Consider the following 17,236-nt stretch of genomic DNA (forward strand, 5'->3'; position numbering starts at 1 on the left):
AGTGGGGTCAGGATGGATTAACTCTGAGTGAACAAACAGTGCTATCACATCCTGATTCAGTGAAGAGAAGTTTTTTTTTTCTTTTTACATATCACTGAATTTGTTTCTGAAGTCAGGAACAAATGTAGAGGTGATTTTTCACTACAGAAATCTGATTTTATTCTTTTTCCAGAATAATTGAATAATCAATTGGTAGATCCCAAAGCAATGTTGCAAATACATGCAGGGATGTGTCAAACAAACAAACAAACAAACAAACAAACAAACAAACAAACAAACAAACAAACAAAACAACAACAACAACAACACTGCTTGACCAAACCAGTCAGCAGAGAACTGATAGGATGTGAAAAGAGAAATAAGAGAGGAAGCCACTTCAATGGTCTCAGTTGTAGCCTGTTTCCTAGTTTCCTTCCCTTCACTTCCTTCCATAAGCTCCTGAGGCGGAAAGCTGAACCAACCAGGCAGAGCGGGCACCGCTCCTTATACACAGATATGTAGATAAATACTGAAGTGTTTACTTCTCCCTTAGACAAACTGTAATGGTTCTTATGTTTCACAAGCTCCAAAGACCTGGACTTTCCCAAAATATACAGTCGTGGCCAAAAGTTTAGAGAATAGAAAAATTTTTGGTTTTTATAAAGTTCCTATGGCTGCAATTTGTATTAACTCTAGATTGAAGAGTGATTAGATGTACAGTAATTAACCAAAAAGTTGTTCTTTGCCATAAAAATTGACCTTTGTGAAAAAATTGTGCCTTTCGTAAAACTTTGGGCCACAAATGTACGACTTCTGACAGATTTAGTGCACGTGAAATATGATTTTTTTAACGTTATTTTTTGGGCTTTTATGCCCTTAATTAGATCATAGAGACAACAGTGGATAGAGCAGGAAACAGGGCAAAAGTGGGGAATGACATTTAGGAAAGAGGCCAAAGGCCACAGGTGGACCTCAGGTCTCCCTGAAAAAATCAGTCAGACAGCTGCAGCTGGTTCAACACTGCTGCTCTAGTCCTCACTAAGACCAAGAAAGTGGATCACATCAGTCCAGTTCTGAGGTCTTTACACTGGCTTCCTGTTTGTCAGAGGATATACTTTAAAACACTCCTGTTGGTTTACAAAGCTCTGAATGGATTAGGGTCACAATATGTTAATGATCTTTTGATCTCATATGAACCATCAAGACCACTTAGGTCATCTGGATCAGGTCTGCTTTTAGTCCCCTGAGTCAGAACCAAACATGGAGAGGCAGCATTCAGCTTCTATGCTCCAAATATCTGGAACAAACAGCCAGAAAATATCAGCTTTGCTTCTTCAAATCCAGGTTGAAAACTCACCTTTTTACAGCTCCCTTTTATCAGAGCATTTTAACATTTCATTTTTATAACTTTTCTTAAAAAAAAAAAAAAAAATTAAAAACATCACACAATTTTGCAACTCTGCACAGCAACTCTATTTATTAAAATCTGTTTTAACTTTTTACTTTTAATTTTATTTTGTTTTATTGTATTGTATTATTTTTTATCTGATTTTTAATTCTATTTTGATTGTTTTCTTTTAATATTTTCTATCTGTAAAGCACTTCGAATTGCCTTGCTGAAATGTGCTATATAAATAAACTTACTTTGCCATGGAGCACAACCTAAACCACCGGGCCATCTGCATTCTAAACATAAAAGTTTTAACTCATTTTCACAGCTGCAAAAGAAATGCTTCATTATTTTCTGCAACTATCACTGTATAAAGGCTACAGTAAAAAATAAATAAAAATACAGTGAATCATTATGATCTAGTCATCAGTCTTTGTTTCAAGCTGTTTAAGAAGTCTCTGGGATTGGATATTCAATACAAGGTGTAAAATCAGTAATCTACTGAACACAAGTTAGCAGGTGTGTCAGACTCTTCTCCATCTCAGTGGCACACATGATCTGAGTTTAGAGCTGTCTGAATCCTAATTTATAATTCTGCCAAACTAAACCGCTGAATCAGACATAACTACAAGATTTAGAGCCCACATGTGATCAATGACTCCTGATTACACCCATGTGTTATTGTTGGGCATCTTCACTGTGTTCACTCTTCTGGGAAGCCTTCCTCCTCAGATTGCAGAAGATAGCTGCAGGGATTCATTCATTCCCAATCCATACCACAAGACTGTCAAAGAGGTCAACCACCAGCGTCTGGTGTTATGGCCTGGCTGTCAGGACACATTCCAGTTAATTCCAACGGGTTTGGACGGCGTTATGTAGGAGGTGGAAGCAGGGAAATCATGTTCACTCGCATCAGACTGAGAAGAGCTCTTCTTTATTGACCTGTCGGTACACATGGAGGTGCTGAAACAGGAGGATCACGGTTATCAAACCATGATTTTGTATTTTAACTAACACCGGGCAAGACTGAAGCAGCACCAAACCTGATTTATCCACAGATCCTCTGATCCAACACCAAACTTACATCTGGAGGCAGCATATTCTATTAAACCTTGAGTATAATCTGCTCTCAATTCAGATTATCTCTCACTTCTTACTGAAAATCACCAAAACATCCAGGTCATAGAGAACTTTTTTAGAAGCCTACAACTTCAGGGGCTTGACATTGTGCTGCTGTTGACCTGTGGAAACTGAAACGTGCGTCTTTTTTAAGTCCAAAGAGGAAGAAGACGAGGTCACTGAGAGAACAACAGAAGCTTTCCTGTGATGCATTGTTTTGCATTTCCTGCATCAATTTGAACGTCACTTCAGCAAAGTCACGTCCTTAAATCACCCACTACTATCCAATCGTATCTCTTAATGATGAATTTGAGCTCGGGGGCATCCTGGATTTAAGGTAGACTCAGTCACAGGTGACTCCAATGCGCAGATTCTGATGATGAGAGAGTTAAACCTGTTGGCAAAGCAAACACTGAGTGTGCTGGGCGTGTCTGCTGCCACGGTGCCAGAAATACAAGTCTGAGGAGTTTTTAAATGTATTCAAGTGAGCAGCAGCAGAGGGGGAGAATGTGCTGATGGAGCAGGAGGGGGCAAAGACATCACTTTGCCCCCCTGTGGTGAGACAGGGTATGAACATCGGGAAATCAGGGCAAAGGAAGAGATCAAGGTGATTGCTGATAATCTTATAAGGCCAAAATATTTTGATTTTCATAATGGATTATTTTTCAGTTTGATTTGTGTATGACAGTGCTACACACCATGTACCACGAACAACTTTGAGTATGACCAATTAGATTTGAAATTGATTTTTACACCAGGATCTTTCAGTTCTTGCCACATCCTTTGCAAAGTACGCTGCTGCTGCATTTATGAGCACCTTAGAATATGAAGATATGATGATTCGTGGGGTGAATTTCCTCTTTGATTGAACAGCGTACAGCTCTTCAGCCCCAGAAACAAAGAATTGCATCATCTCTAAGGCCTCACAGATAAAATAAAGGGTTGGGAAACATAGCGTGGTGTAGTGTTTGCTCCACCCATAAAAGAAAGAAAGTGGAGCATTATTTATTAGCGTTATTCAAACAGGTTTTGTGAGCAGACATAATTGTTCTTGTCAGGTGTCCAAAAAGAAAAGACACTCAGAGGATCGACAGATCTGAGAAAGATGTTTTACTTTAAGGTATTAAAAGACAAAAATGATGCCTGAATTTTTAGAAATTTTTAGGATTTTTTTTCTATCCCATTGGTGAATTTTTTATCACTCTAATCAAGCTGTTCAGGCATCATTTTTGTCTTTTAATATCTTTAAATAGACATAGGCACATCATGACTTGTTAGGTGAAAATGGCACATATTAAATCAAATAAGATAATTTTACTAAAAGTAAGAAATAAACACTTTCTTTGCTTTTGTTTTGTTTTTTTTTTGCAATGTGACTTGACATGACAGTAATCATTACACAGCGACAGAACAAGAACCTGCTGTTTGAGTTATTTAAAACACTGTACTTTAATACTACGTACTGTAATACTGACATCACAAACCCTCGCTGAAGGAATCCATGTACTCTCTGTAGTGTTATTAACATACAACTAGTATATACACAATTTTTACATCCATAGAAACATCAAAATGTTTGAAGACATCAGAGAAATCCTTCACAACCCATTGTGTATAATGATATGCAATGATAAATAGAGAAAATCTAACAGAAGCTACATTTTTGTTCTAAAGAGAAGAGCTGATGGATTAGCAATATTAAAAACAAGCTTCCTCGACTAAAAATACAAGAGAAATATTCTTCTAGCTGTTTCAGTCTCATAAAGAAAAGAGGGGAGGGTGACTGTCAAATAAGAGCTTGTAGGCTGGACTTTTAGTACACTCCAGGGCTGTTACGGATCCCACAGCAGAGCACCATGGTGAAGATCATCTCAAAGATCTAAACAAGAAAGGAAAAAAGAGTTTTCAAGCCCCCCCTTATGCATTTTTTATTATAGTTTTAACTAGATCTTTGAATCTGACTCTCACCATGATGACAGCAACAACCATCGCAGCCAGACCGATCACGTAGAGTTTCTCTGAAAACAGCTCGATCAGCTTGTCGTGACAGCTCTGAGAAGAGACAGGAGCAGAAAAAAATACAGTAGGACAGACAGTTTTTTTTTCACCTCACACACTGATTAACTTCATGAAACAGGAGCTGTCTGCTGTCAAAACAAGGTGCTGGATATCAGCTGCTCTGACCGCACATCTCTGAATAATTGATTGTGTTATATGTGATCACTCAGAGATATAAATGGATTAAATCGACTCAGGTTCAAGCTATAAGAGGACGAGCAGACTGTACCAACAGACACTCTACAGAACTGCAAGAAATCTGTTGAGTTGTTTTGATCCAGTATTATTTTTTTTCTAATAACTGTTGGATTATTTACCCACTATTAAAAATGAGATTTTTTAGCAATATTTTTATTCTCAACTTTGAGTATCTGATGCAAATTGTCTTTGATGAAAGCCCATTTCTGATCATTTTTAAGGCTTTTTTCTCTAAAACTGATTCAAAATTAGCTCCAACTTCTTCATCCAAAAGTTATACAGAAAGCACATCTCACTTTGGCAAAGTTTTAACCAAATCTGAAAAAAGTACTGAAGCACTGTGCAACCTGTGGTTTAAATGTGTGCCCAACATACACAGGCTTTAGTCCTTGCCATAGTGGTCACTGGTTTGATTCCCTGTTTCTCTGCAGTTGTGCTTTTAAGAAAGGCTCAAAAGTGTAACTGGAAAAAAACAGTTAACACAAGTAATATATCTGTGCTATAGATTATTAAATTGAGTGATTTCTGAGAGACGTGGTGTGAAACTCATCATCAGGAAAATAAAGTGGAAAATGAGTGGAGTTTTTTCTTCAGAAGACAATATATCTGATGTTACAATGCAAGTCCTCACAATAATCCTTTTGTGTAATTAAAACAACTGTATCTATTTTATGGGCATAATACATTCAATGTTAAAGATTTCACTGACAATGTTCAGATTTATAGACTTCAGACTTATATATTTGTGTAATAAAACACATAGGAACTAAAATTAATGGCCCTTTCTAAAATGGTCAGGAAAACCTCAAACCTGTTGAAGAAAAGCTGGGCTCCGCTAATATTGTCAGTTTGCTGTTAAAGCTAAGTTGAGTAAGAACACAGTTTCTTTTACTTTGAAAGTCATCAGATTTTTTTAATGCATTTTCGGCTTCCTGTCCCGCTTAATCTGCTAGGTGCAAACTGATGAACTGTTGCTCTGGAATCCAGCAAATTAGGGATTACGCATCTGATCCAGAGGGCTCCGACCTGGTGTGAGCTGATACATGACTAGAACAGAAACCAACCAGATCTAAAGCTGTGACAAAGGATCTTTGGCTGTTAAAGCTCCTGAGAGACGCTTTCAGTCTGTATTGAGTTTGACACCCCCTTGTGGTCAAAGTGGTTCCTACAATTGCTGTAGATTTACTCTTTTGGGTATTAAAGCCCTGTTTTCAAACTTCTGGGTTTTTTTAACACTAAAACATACAGATCAAAGGAATCAGGCTTTGCAAACGTGAAAGTTTTTTTTTCTTTAAACACATAGTTAAAAAGCCCCCTGCCATGAGGATTAGAGATTACTGTATAGAGAAAAAACAACCATGAAGCCGATTGTAGAGTCTTCAAATAAGACTACATTTTTTCAGTGTGAAGGGAAGAACTTCTCAGACACACGTTTTAGTAGTAACGGAAATAAAAACAAGAAAAAACCAATACCATTGTCCTTAGAGCTTTGGATGCGGTGACCCGTTTATCATCCCTCCAAAAAAACAAATAATCAAAATGTTCACCGGTTGAAAACTGTATGCCTCCCACTCCTCCCCTCCCATTGGGTTGAATATAACTTCTATGACAGAAATTGTTCGGACAGAAAACTGATAGATAATTTTGTAAATTTGAGGAAAGATTCTCTGTACCTGAGATTTTAGAAAATCGTCTGGAGTCTTCTTGGGACACAAAGCGCCGACAACTTGTTTGAAGAGAGCCGTGTCATCACCTTTACCGCAGCAATCGAGCTAAAGGTAGAGCGGAGAGGTCGCTTCATCAACAAGACGTCATGGAAATAGATTCATACTGATTCAAACAGAGCAACGACTTACCGTGGTGTGGAAAACCTCCAGCACCTTGATGGCTGAGTCTTTACTGGGAGAGCCTGAAATGTCCACAGCCTTGATGTACGCAGAGTCATAGAAGTTGATGAGCTCTTTGGAGATCTGTGGGAGGTCGGGGAAGTTTTGTTTATAGAGAAAATCAATATAAACATCACTGCTGCAAAAAGACGTCTGAGTGCAGGTTTTTGTGCAGTTTTCTTACTGTGTCTCTATTCATGAAACCCCAGATGGCTGCAGCCACTTCACAAGCAAAGAGGATCACCAAAAAGAAGAAGAACTACGGAAAAGAGAGGAATAATTTAAAAGATTTTTTACTCTTTCTGGTTCAAATTATTAAAATGATTTGAAAGAAAAATGGAATACTCACTGTTCCCAAGAGGCACTGAGATTCTTGGATGGCACCATAACATCCCAGGAAGCCCACGAGCATCATCACAGCTCCAACAGCTATCAGTATGTAAACACCTGAAACAGACAATGATATGAAGAGACTGGAAACGCAGTTCTCTTTGGTCTCACTAGGGGGCAGCAGTGTCTGAGCCCTACATCTCCTCCTCATTCATTGATTCTCACATTGTCTGTTAATGGACTTCCTGGATGTGTCTCCTGCCTGCTCTGTACGATGACATGAAATTATCCTGAGTGGGGCGGAGCCGACTCCATCCAGCTGCCTGAGCCAGGAAATGCCTCCCAGACAACCCCAACCCCTCCTCGCCAACACCACCCTGAACTCCCTCTGCTGACCCCTGACACTGACATTATCCTTCCCCAGGAAACAGAGGGGGTGACGCGAAGGCACAGCCACTCTGTCACATACACACAGATGCTCAAATATACAAAACATTTATGACTTTCCATCGCAAACAGAAGAGTGCAACACACTCCAGTCCTGGTCGCCTTGTTTGTTTAAGTCAGTGAAGAGCAATGAACGTCCAGTCACAGCACAGCTCCAGGTCCAGGCTTTGTTTCATGCAGTTGAAGTGAAGATGTAATAAGGAAAGAGAGAAGGGTGAATAAAAATCTCTCATTGGTGCCAGTCTCCAGCAGGACTCTCTGACTAAATCTGTCACCAGTCAGAAAAAGTTTAAGAAAGTACAGAAGGAAATGTTCCCAAAACCTTGACATAAACTTACTGTGTCACAGTTTCATTCAGGCTATTTAAAGAAAGAGATATCTTCAAACTTTTGAAAATAATCCAACACAGATTAATCTCCTTCAATCAAAGATAGTGTTATTCAATCCTTATGTTTGGAAGTTCAAACTTCTTTTTTAATTTAACAAATCTGGTAAAAAGTTCAAAGTCAAGATTAGCTACTAAATCCTACTTTACTTTCAGTGCCAAGAAAAAAAACCTGTGAAGGCTACATTTTCCTGCCCTCACATGCCTCTTCTTCCACTTCCAAAACTCTTGATCAAGTATATCCTGCATCTTTGCTTTTTTTTCTTTTTTTTTACTAATGAAACATATGCTCACTTGGACATAGTTTATATTTCACAAACAACAAAACTGATATAGTTTATATACTGGAAAATACTTTCTTTTATGTACCAGCTACAATCTTGACATTTGAAGGCCTTTGGAATAATCCTCAAATTAAGCTAAATCTGGTAATTTAATGAAGAAATAGGTCTTTAACCTGAACAGTACTTCCTAGTTGAACAAAAGATTTTTTTTAAATATAAAAAGTAAAAAATAAAAATTACCTAAAATTTACAGATTCAAATGACACACAGTTTTGTTTTTTTTTAGGTTTTACAGAGGGGCTTTCAGTGCCTTTGACCAGAGGAGTAAATAGGGCAGGAGTGGCCAACCTGTGGCTCGTGAGCCACATGTGGCTCTTTGCCTTTCAGTGTGCGGCTCTTCGATCCATTCATAAAAATATATATGTAGTTAAGAGTAGTGGTGTCACGATCAATCTAAAATACTGATATACTGATGCCGACATTGGGATCAGTGTTGATCAATGTTTGGGTGTAGCTACAGATTGATACTTAAGTTTCAGTTTCTCTTCTCTAGTACGAATTTAAACACACTTACAAACACAATAAATCTAGCTTTAAAAGTTGGAAATTTATTGATTTTTATTTTATGTCATTTCGTTTATGTGTGAGAGTAAGAGTGTTTATAAGACCCTGTACATGACGTGGCTCTTTGTGTGGTCGTTTTTGTGGCTCTTGGTCTCTGACTGGTTGGCCACCCCTGAAATAGGGCAACAAACAGGGTGAGAAAACAACTCAACAGATTTCTTGCAGTTCTGTAGAGTGTCTGTTGGTACAGTCTGCTCGTCCTCTTATAGCCTTTGGCCTCTTTCCAATGCTGGAAAGAGGCCAAAGGCTGGATCCAAACCCAGGCCATCCAATCCAGAGCAAATCTATAGAGAGAAAAACTCTTGTAGAATGACCAAAACCACCATATCTGTGCCCTTAAATGTCTCATCTTTAACGGCTCCTTTCAAAATAAAGTGTCAATCTATAAGTTACGTCATTTAACATATTTAGCTGCACTGCACTTCAACAGTACTGAGATATTCTGAATGGACAGTTTAAAGGTCAGAAGTTTTCTTTTTTTTGTTTGTTAAAAATATAAAGACAAAATGCCTTTATCAGACTTCTCTGGAACATCTGGAGTAAGTGTATAACTTTTTAGACATATTTTCTTTTGTAAAACTGGGCGCTTGTTTAGTATTGCATACCTTTATGTAAAAGGAGCTACTGCAGTTGGATAAATTATTAATTTCAGCATCTCAGTAGTCTTAGCAGAAAGTAGCAGAGGTCTTCTAAAGAGCTTCCGCTGCTTTCTTATTCATCCTTAATTGACTTTAATTAACCAAGATGCTCTCCTGAGACGAGAATCTTTTTCTGGGACGTACCCAATAGCGGCTGGATTGTAAACACAATTATGCTGAGCAAACCTGCAGAGAGTCAACAAGAAGGCGGAGGAGTATGGTAATGAGAGAAAACAATACAGGCAAGTTTAACCCATTTACATAATTACAATTTATGTGTAATCTCTGACTGTTTGTGTGTTTGTGTGTGTGTGTGTGTGTGTGTGTGTGTGTGTGTGTGTGTGTGTGTGTGTGTGTGTGTGTGTGTGTGTGTGTGTGTGTGTGTGTGTGCTTGTAAGAATTAGTCATGTGTGAGTGTTCCCACTTTCAGAAACTAAGGGGATAATCTCTGTTCAATATTTCTTTTACTCTATGAACTTCCTTTCAGAACAGTTTCTTACCTTGCGCTCAGTTTATACGAGTCAGCTGATGTTTCTGAGTCCAAAAAGGACATCTTTGATTATTTTTTATAATAACTAATATTATCAGTGACACTTTCATACCTAGTAATGCCGAAACCCACTATCTTCTTAACCTATAACATCTTGTTTCTGTTGTTGGTGCAATCTCAACACATGCGATCCCCACCACTATGGGTGAAAAAAAAAAGAAAATCGATGTATCTGGATTTTTTGTTTGACAAAATCAAAATCGGGATTCTTTGTCAAAAAAAAAAATCTTTGTTACCATACACACCCAAACCCATATTTTAGGAGCTGACTCTTGATTTTTTTTTGCATTTGGCGCTCCTCTTTATTTTAAAATAGCAAAATCTCAAAGGGAAACTTTGCAAAATTAGGGACATAAGTTTGCAGCCATTTTACGAGGTCCCCCTTATTTATTTAAAATACTTTTGGCAATGTTCCAGTGAAAAGAGATTTTCCTCTTTCTAATAAAACTCTTTATTCAAACAATAATTTCAGAGGAAGGGTGGGTTGAATGATCAGTTATTTATCATGAAAATCAAATAAAAGGGACAAATCTACATCCTATAAACAAAAGTTTAATAAAAGAAATCATCTTACAGCATCTCTGGAGAGGTTTAACCTCCATAAGTTTGGAGCCATTGAGACAAACTCTCCAGCAGCAGCAGCGGACTAAAAACTGGTGCACTGACACGTTTTCACGTCATTGAAGGATGTGGATATTATGTACAGAGCTGCTTTTAGCAAGGTAGTCCGGGAGTTTCTGGGTTGTCTATTCTTACACACACGCAAACAAAGCACACGCGCATTATGTAGCCAGTAGCTGCGTCTGTAGGCCTCAAACATCTCACACAGTATCTTGAATATCACGCACAGGCCTTTACCACACTTACACCTACATCTTTGTTTCTCTCTCCGCCTCAGATCAACATCCTCCGTCTTTTTCCCAGTCTTTCTCTTTCCCTACCTCTTTCTCTCTATTTCTGTCTTTCTCTCTTTCAGGACTTGATGTTTGCAATGCGGCAAAGCAGGCATTATTTCCACCGCCTTCCATTACTATGACAACACCCTTTGAGGTCTGAAGGCCATTGAGACTTTAAGGGAGACAGGCAATTTTATACCACCGGGGTAGTTCATTTATTTTTTGTCTCCCAGTGTAATCCTCCTGAGAGGGAGAGACACGGAGAGGGGGTAAAGAGCAGATAAAAGCTCAGCTTAGACTTCTCTCATCTTTTCTAATCCAGTGTTTTAAAAAGGAGCTCTAAAGCCATGTTCACTCTGTCTGTCAGACCACAGCATCCAAAAACTCAACCATATTCTTTGTCATAGTATAAATAATGTAATGAAGATTTAATATTAGAAGCAGAAACATTTGGAGTTAAATACAGGCATGAAAATGAACAGTCTGTTTGTAGCAAATGTTGAAGAAGCTCTTGTCTTCAGCGTCTTGTTTGGTAAGCTAGGCATTTATTTTTATTTTTATTTTTTGTGGGGCTTTTTCATCTGTAATTGGACAGAGGAACGGACAGTGGATAGAGAAGGAAACTGGGAAAGACAGCGAGTAGTGACACACAGGAAAGGAGCCACAAATCTGAACCACCAGGCCAAACTGACGCCCCATTAATTCACTTTCAAACCAAAAAAAAAACAAGACAGGAGAGCTGACACCGCTCTAATTTCTTTAAGCTAAGTGCAGTAAATGACACCTGGGTTGGCTTAGCAACACGCAGAAGAATGAAAGAGAGCAAACATCTAGCACTGCTCTGCTAGAAGGTAATAAAATCAATTTGACGCTAGTCTGAAGCTCTGATTAAGTTTTTCTCTTTTCTTAAAATTACTGTCATAAAAAAAAGTAAAAAAAAACAACAACAAACCATCAGCTCTGAAAATGCTGAGGTTATATTTTTGGGTGTTTGTCCGTGAGCAACATAACTCAAAAAGGAACAAACGGATCCTGATGAAATTTTTAGAGAATGTTCAAAACGGGATAAGGAACCATCTGGATCCAGGATTTTTTTTTAAGGATTCTTTATCACTGTGAGTAGGGCCGTTTTCACCATATGTGTATATAACGCCACCATAAATGGTCGGATTGCTTTACAAATTAATACAAGGCAAGGTCACCATAATTTCTGACAGATGTTAAAGTACAATCCAGATCCTGGCAATATTCTGGATACTGAGATCCAGAATATGAAATATGTACTGGGTCATCATCATTTTCAACACTGTCAGGTAACAAATTATCATACAAACCTGCAACTAACACAAAATGTAGCAGACAGTCTGCTGAAAGGGAGTATAACATTAAAGTAGGACTAAAGTGTTGCGTGACAATCACAAAATGCTCTGAGTGCTTTTCTAGTTGTAAATGTCAGACATTTTCCCTATTTCATATAAATTTAGCCATTATACGTATGTTGTTGTAGGTTTTTGTTACCTGCACAACAACCACAAAGGTAAACACTTTGGGTAAACAGTTAGGCAGGTCAAATGCAACAAAGGAGGCACAGGTGACGCAGAGGTCAGGGGAAAAGAAAAGAGCCCACTGTTTTTACTGCTTATTGTATACACCACTGTTACCCTCACCATGCATATCTGCTTTGAAGAAAGTTGTATTTATATGTTTTTCATTGCATCAATGAACATCAAACAAAAAACGTGATAATAATAATAATAATAATAATAATAATAATAATAATAATAATAATAATAATAATAATAATAATCCATCATTGACCTTGGATTGGACATTGGAATCATTTAGGGTTGGGTCAAAACCTGACACCAAGCTAACATCAGGTCAGAATACTCACTTGACAAGGCTGGAGTCAGACACAGGATAGTTTACCTTAGATTAACAGAAAAGCAGCTAGGTTTGCTGTCATCAAAGGTATTTTACAAATTCAGCCCCAAGTGATGCAGTTTAAAAACATCCTACACTGACTGTTTGAAATAAAAAATATTACATGCAACTCAGTGAGTTACAGAGGGGCTGGTTATTGGTTTTCCAGACCGTGAGACCAGTGACCCCCTGCTCTGGATTTACACTAAAAGGCCAATCCAAAAAGCAGATGAAAATGCACAAAAAAGACCTCAGATTCATAACTGAGCTGGTAAAGTCTCCTCAAGGGTCTTATAACAACAAAGAAATCTGGAAAACAGCTCAAACATTTTCTGTTTGCATGCTTTCAAATAATATTTAACCACTATTGGACAAAATATGAAATTGTAAATAGTTTTGATTTTGGAGGGCATTTTGCAACCCCAGCCCCAGAGGGTCCTGACCCCTTACTTTGGAAACCACTTCTCCAGAAGAAGGAAGTGTTGCATTCTTTTCTTTTGACAACAAATGACAGTTCAGGTATCCAAATTTGACGTGTTTAAGTGCAGCTAAGTATTTCATCCAAAGTGGAGCACCAGTGCAAGTCTAAACATCACTCTCACACAGATAGACTGAAACACAGTGGCTGTTGTGGGATTAACACATTTTTTTTTTTTTTCATGTTACTGTAATAATACAACACGTTCCTTGTTTGGATAAGACACATCTAATATAATAAAGCAAGTTTAAGTAGCTTTGAGGCTTCAGAAGAATAATCTCTGTGAATCATATACAAATAAAATCTTACATAAACATCTTTTTGTCTCTTTCTACCCACAAAGAAGGCGTCTGGTGTATTTCTCATGGTTCCAAAAATGCAATAAAGCTATTCTGAACAAGATGTTACATTAAACATGAGGTGTAAAGACACTGAAACGTCTTTTAAAAAAAGGAATCTGCTAACTTACTGCAGCTTGGACAGTGTTTTAGGCTTCGGCAACCTGCACAGACTCAACCGTACCCAGTAATGATTTCAGGCACAGGAGGAGAGGTAGGAGCGTGTATATTTTCAGCCTTACATAAATACCACTTAAATGTGCCAGCACGCTAAAAACATCCACTCCAAACTCTAATTTGAGGGTTAATGTGCAGATGTACAACGTTATTTGAATTATGCAAGGGCGTATGTTCAAGCGAAGGGGAGGAAAAAAAAAGAAACAGTCCCTTGATCTTGCTTGGGTGGGCCCTTCTTGCTGCCCTGCCTTTCAAATCACGAGTGTGCCTTTCTGCTCTATAAAAAGCTGGGTTTGTACTCGCTCTGTATACTTACTGATGGGCAAGTATGGGAGAGCAGCGAGGGCCTCGAAATGTAAATTAGTGGGCTCACTAGAGTTCACCGCCACAACAAACTGAGAGGATGGACCTTTGAAATGTCTAAATCATACCGTGTATTGTAGGTTTTAGAGCCAATCTGTGGGTTACTGCAGGCAGTGAAGGGGACATGATGATGATTTATGACTTCGGGTCATGCAGTGACCGTAGCCTGGGGCACATATTTCTCCCATAAAGATGAACAGACAGCTTATCTCTGCAGCGATACCAATCTCTAAAAAAAAACAGTGGATAAGAACATCTCCCAACAGAAGGCTTATGATTGCTTTATTTGTGCACCGTGCTTGTAAATCCTTAATCTCCTCACATATGCCTCAACATCTGCCTGAAGCATCTGGCTTCTGTCATAAAAAAACCTCAAAGCTGGGGTTCTTTGAAATCATAGCCAAGTGTATTTATCTGATTACAGGTACATCACCTTAATTAGCGGTCATCTGTCAGGATAAGAGTAAACATAGAGGTTAGGAGACTGGCTGTGACACTCTTAAGTCATGCTGCGGATTTACGCAGGTCCTGTTTCCTGGATGTTTCTTGGTGGTTACACCTCCACTACTATTTCTGGACATTACACACACGGTCCCAGCTGTGTTTGATTGGCAGGTATTTCTGTAGATAGGTTGACCTTTAGGACTTTGTTAACAGGGAGCTTCCTGCCACGTGAAGAACAAAGACTGAGGGTCTCACGAGAACCAGAATCAAGAAGGACCATAATAGTATCTTATTAGTAAGAGTCTTTACCTGGATATTTTTCTTGAAATCATAGTTTTTTCCAACATTTTAGGCCAAAGATACTTGCTGATTTATGTGTGCCTAATCTTCATCAACTTAAAATGACAGTTTTACTTCTCTGTGGTAAAATCTGTGTTTCTCAGGAAACTAAACTCTGGAGTCATTTGCTGTCGATTACTCACTGATATAGAAGGTTCCTGGCGCCTGTTGGCCTTCAAACTGCTGTATGAGGAGGTTGCTGGTTTGACTGTCGTGGCGAAGATACAAAGCCACTCCCAGGATCACGCCTCCGGCCAGCTGTCCCAAAGAAAAGGAAGGTTTTAGTTATTTTCTCAGATGTGGCTTTACTTTGGTGCAACTTGTGGGAGAATCAAAGCCATTAAAATGTCTGATATCTAACTGAGAGTTTGGTGTTTGTATTAAAACAAAGCTGTTTCATTTAACTCTGATGACTTTTTAATTGTACCCATTAATTTGTTTCTTTAGTCAAGGAGCGCTCTGGTATTGGAGATGGCACAAAGCTGACTCGCCAAAGGTCAGCTTGGTGTCCAAAGTTTTTTGCTGATGTTTCCGTGTGTGTCCAACTCTGACGTGAGGAACTGAACAGTCTGCTGCCCTTTAACACAAGTTGTGAAAGGAAATCCTGACACCTCAGTGACCTACGGCACACATCGTGACCTCAAAACATTGTCTAAAGCCAGCTCAAGAAGTTTATTGTTCAGCTTTATCTTCCTCCTTCACTCCTCCACTCTGTGTCAGAAAACACAGTGACGTTCTGATAATAATGATTAAAAAGAAGCTTATGAAGCAGCACAGCTGTGGGATCAGCTTGAGTGTTCACACGCTGACGCTCTTTTCTTGATGCCAATGTTTATATAAAGATATCTGCACATTGAGTGTCATGACTGCACCCTATTGTTCTCCAAGAAACAGGAAGCTGAATCCTCGACATGAAAAATAGCAGAACAAGGAAGAGAGGGCTCAGAGCTTTTACAAAGACAGGCACAGCAGCAAAACCAACAGAGGAAACACTCCATCAAGAGTGGCGTGTCCAGGATACCGGGATTTGTACTCATCTAAAAAAAGACAACAGTTCTGTGAAGACAAACCGAATGGAAATCCAAAAACAAGTCACCAACTCTGACTGTGCAAGAACAGGAGTGGACACGGAGAGTGGACAGCTCATGTTCAGGAAGTCTGATGAAATGCAACACATTTCAAACTTTTACAATAACTTGCTGGTGGGATAACTTTTTCAGAAACAAAACCAACAACGGTAGAGTTCAGTTTCAAAGCAGAAATGTGACCATGATTTTAAAACTCCATCATGGGACAAGGAGTTTCCCGAGCTCTCAAAAGGTTCAAAGGCAGTAAATGCTCCAGTCTGGTGACAAGGTACGAACAAAGGAAATGTCAGAGGGGTAACAGCTTCCCCCTCCCCCAAAAAACTCTATTAACCTTGCTCAGTCTCCCTCTTTATGTGTGTCTGCTCTGGGGAGAGCCTTGCTCTGGAAGGTTGCCAGAAATTACCCAATTCTGAGGAAAGAATCTTCAGTTTTCAACCCTAAACATCTCCAAGAATCCTTGTACATTCAAACTGTGCCAACATAGTCAATCAGAGGAGTTATTCTGAGACATGCAGGAGGAGTAAAAAGTTTGAAGCCCACCCAGTGTGAGGTGCCCCTCTCTTTCAGGCACATTAAAACTTGCTCATGATAAAGAATTAAAACTCCTGTCAGACTGAGTTTTCTCTCCTGTGCCTCTTCTGTGGATGATGAACTTTTCTCAAGAGACAGGATAGCGTTTGTAAAGTAGCACGGCGGGAAATGTCTCCACAGATGTGTAGCTGAATGAGCGGCTCAAGTCAAACAATAAGATGAGGGAAAGTTACGAGAAAGTTTTTAGCGCAAGTGCATAAACAGCATCAAAGTAAATTACGGTCAACTCACCCAGAAAATGAAATTAAAGAAAAATAACATGTATTTAATGCATTTCGTGCAGCCAGCCACAGCCATGTTGTCTGTCAGTTCGTCCTTTTTCAGCCAAAAATGAATCAGTTTACGCAGCTTGTTGCTATCCGGGAGCGCACAGCCTCTGTGGTCTTTGCCAAGGGAACCAAGTTTAGTCAGGCACGTTGGGCAGAAAACTCCTCCTTTTTTAATCAGGAGTGAGAACCGAAAAGAAGAACTGCCCCCAACTGAGGAGAAGAAGGCAGGGGGAACAACAAGATCTCCATCCGCAAGAGCGAGCAATTTGTTCCTCCCTGTGTAAGACTGAAAATGTGTTCCAGTCTGAGGAAATGTGGGGCGAAGTCAAGGAACTATTTTGATTTGGTTTGAGAAAAAGAAGGAAGAAAGTCTATCAAGTAAATACGACTCTGAAACTCGCAAAAAACAAACAAACAAACAAACAAACAAACAAAACAAAAC

At 39.0% G+C, this 17,236-nt stretch overlaps 1 protein-coding gene across 1 annotated transcript; it reads right to left on the minus strand.

Moving 5' to 3' along the window:
- Window positions 1–3,763: 3,763 nt before the first annotated feature.
- LOC141797003 (CD81 antigen-like) lies at window positions 3,764–17,160 on the minus strand. The gene is made up of 8 exons (XM_074678371.1): window positions 16,757–17,160; window positions 14,990–15,104; window positions 6,980–7,077; window positions 6,815–6,889; window positions 6,601–6,714; window positions 6,418–6,516; window positions 4,457–4,540; window positions 3,764–4,367 (listed from the first exon to the last, which is right to left on the minus strand). Exons 1-8 carry the CDS (start codon window positions 16,820–16,822, stop codon window positions 4,302–4,304), a joined length of 717 nt encoding a protein of 238 aa, XP_074534472.1. The 5' UTR covers window positions 16,823–17,160; the 3' UTR covers window positions 3,764–4,301.
- Between the last annotated feature and the right edge of the window lie 76 nt (window positions 17,161–17,236).

This window comes from Halichoeres trimaculatus, unplaced genomic scaffold (genome assembly GCF_033239565.1).
Source record: "Halichoeres trimaculatus isolate MK-OKI-2021-1 unplaced genomic scaffold, fHalTri1.1 fHalTri1_scaffold_10, whole genome shotgun sequence".
Classification (NCBI taxonomy): domain Eukaryota; kingdom Metazoa; phylum Chordata; class Actinopteri; order Labriformes; family Labridae; genus Halichoeres; species Halichoeres trimaculatus.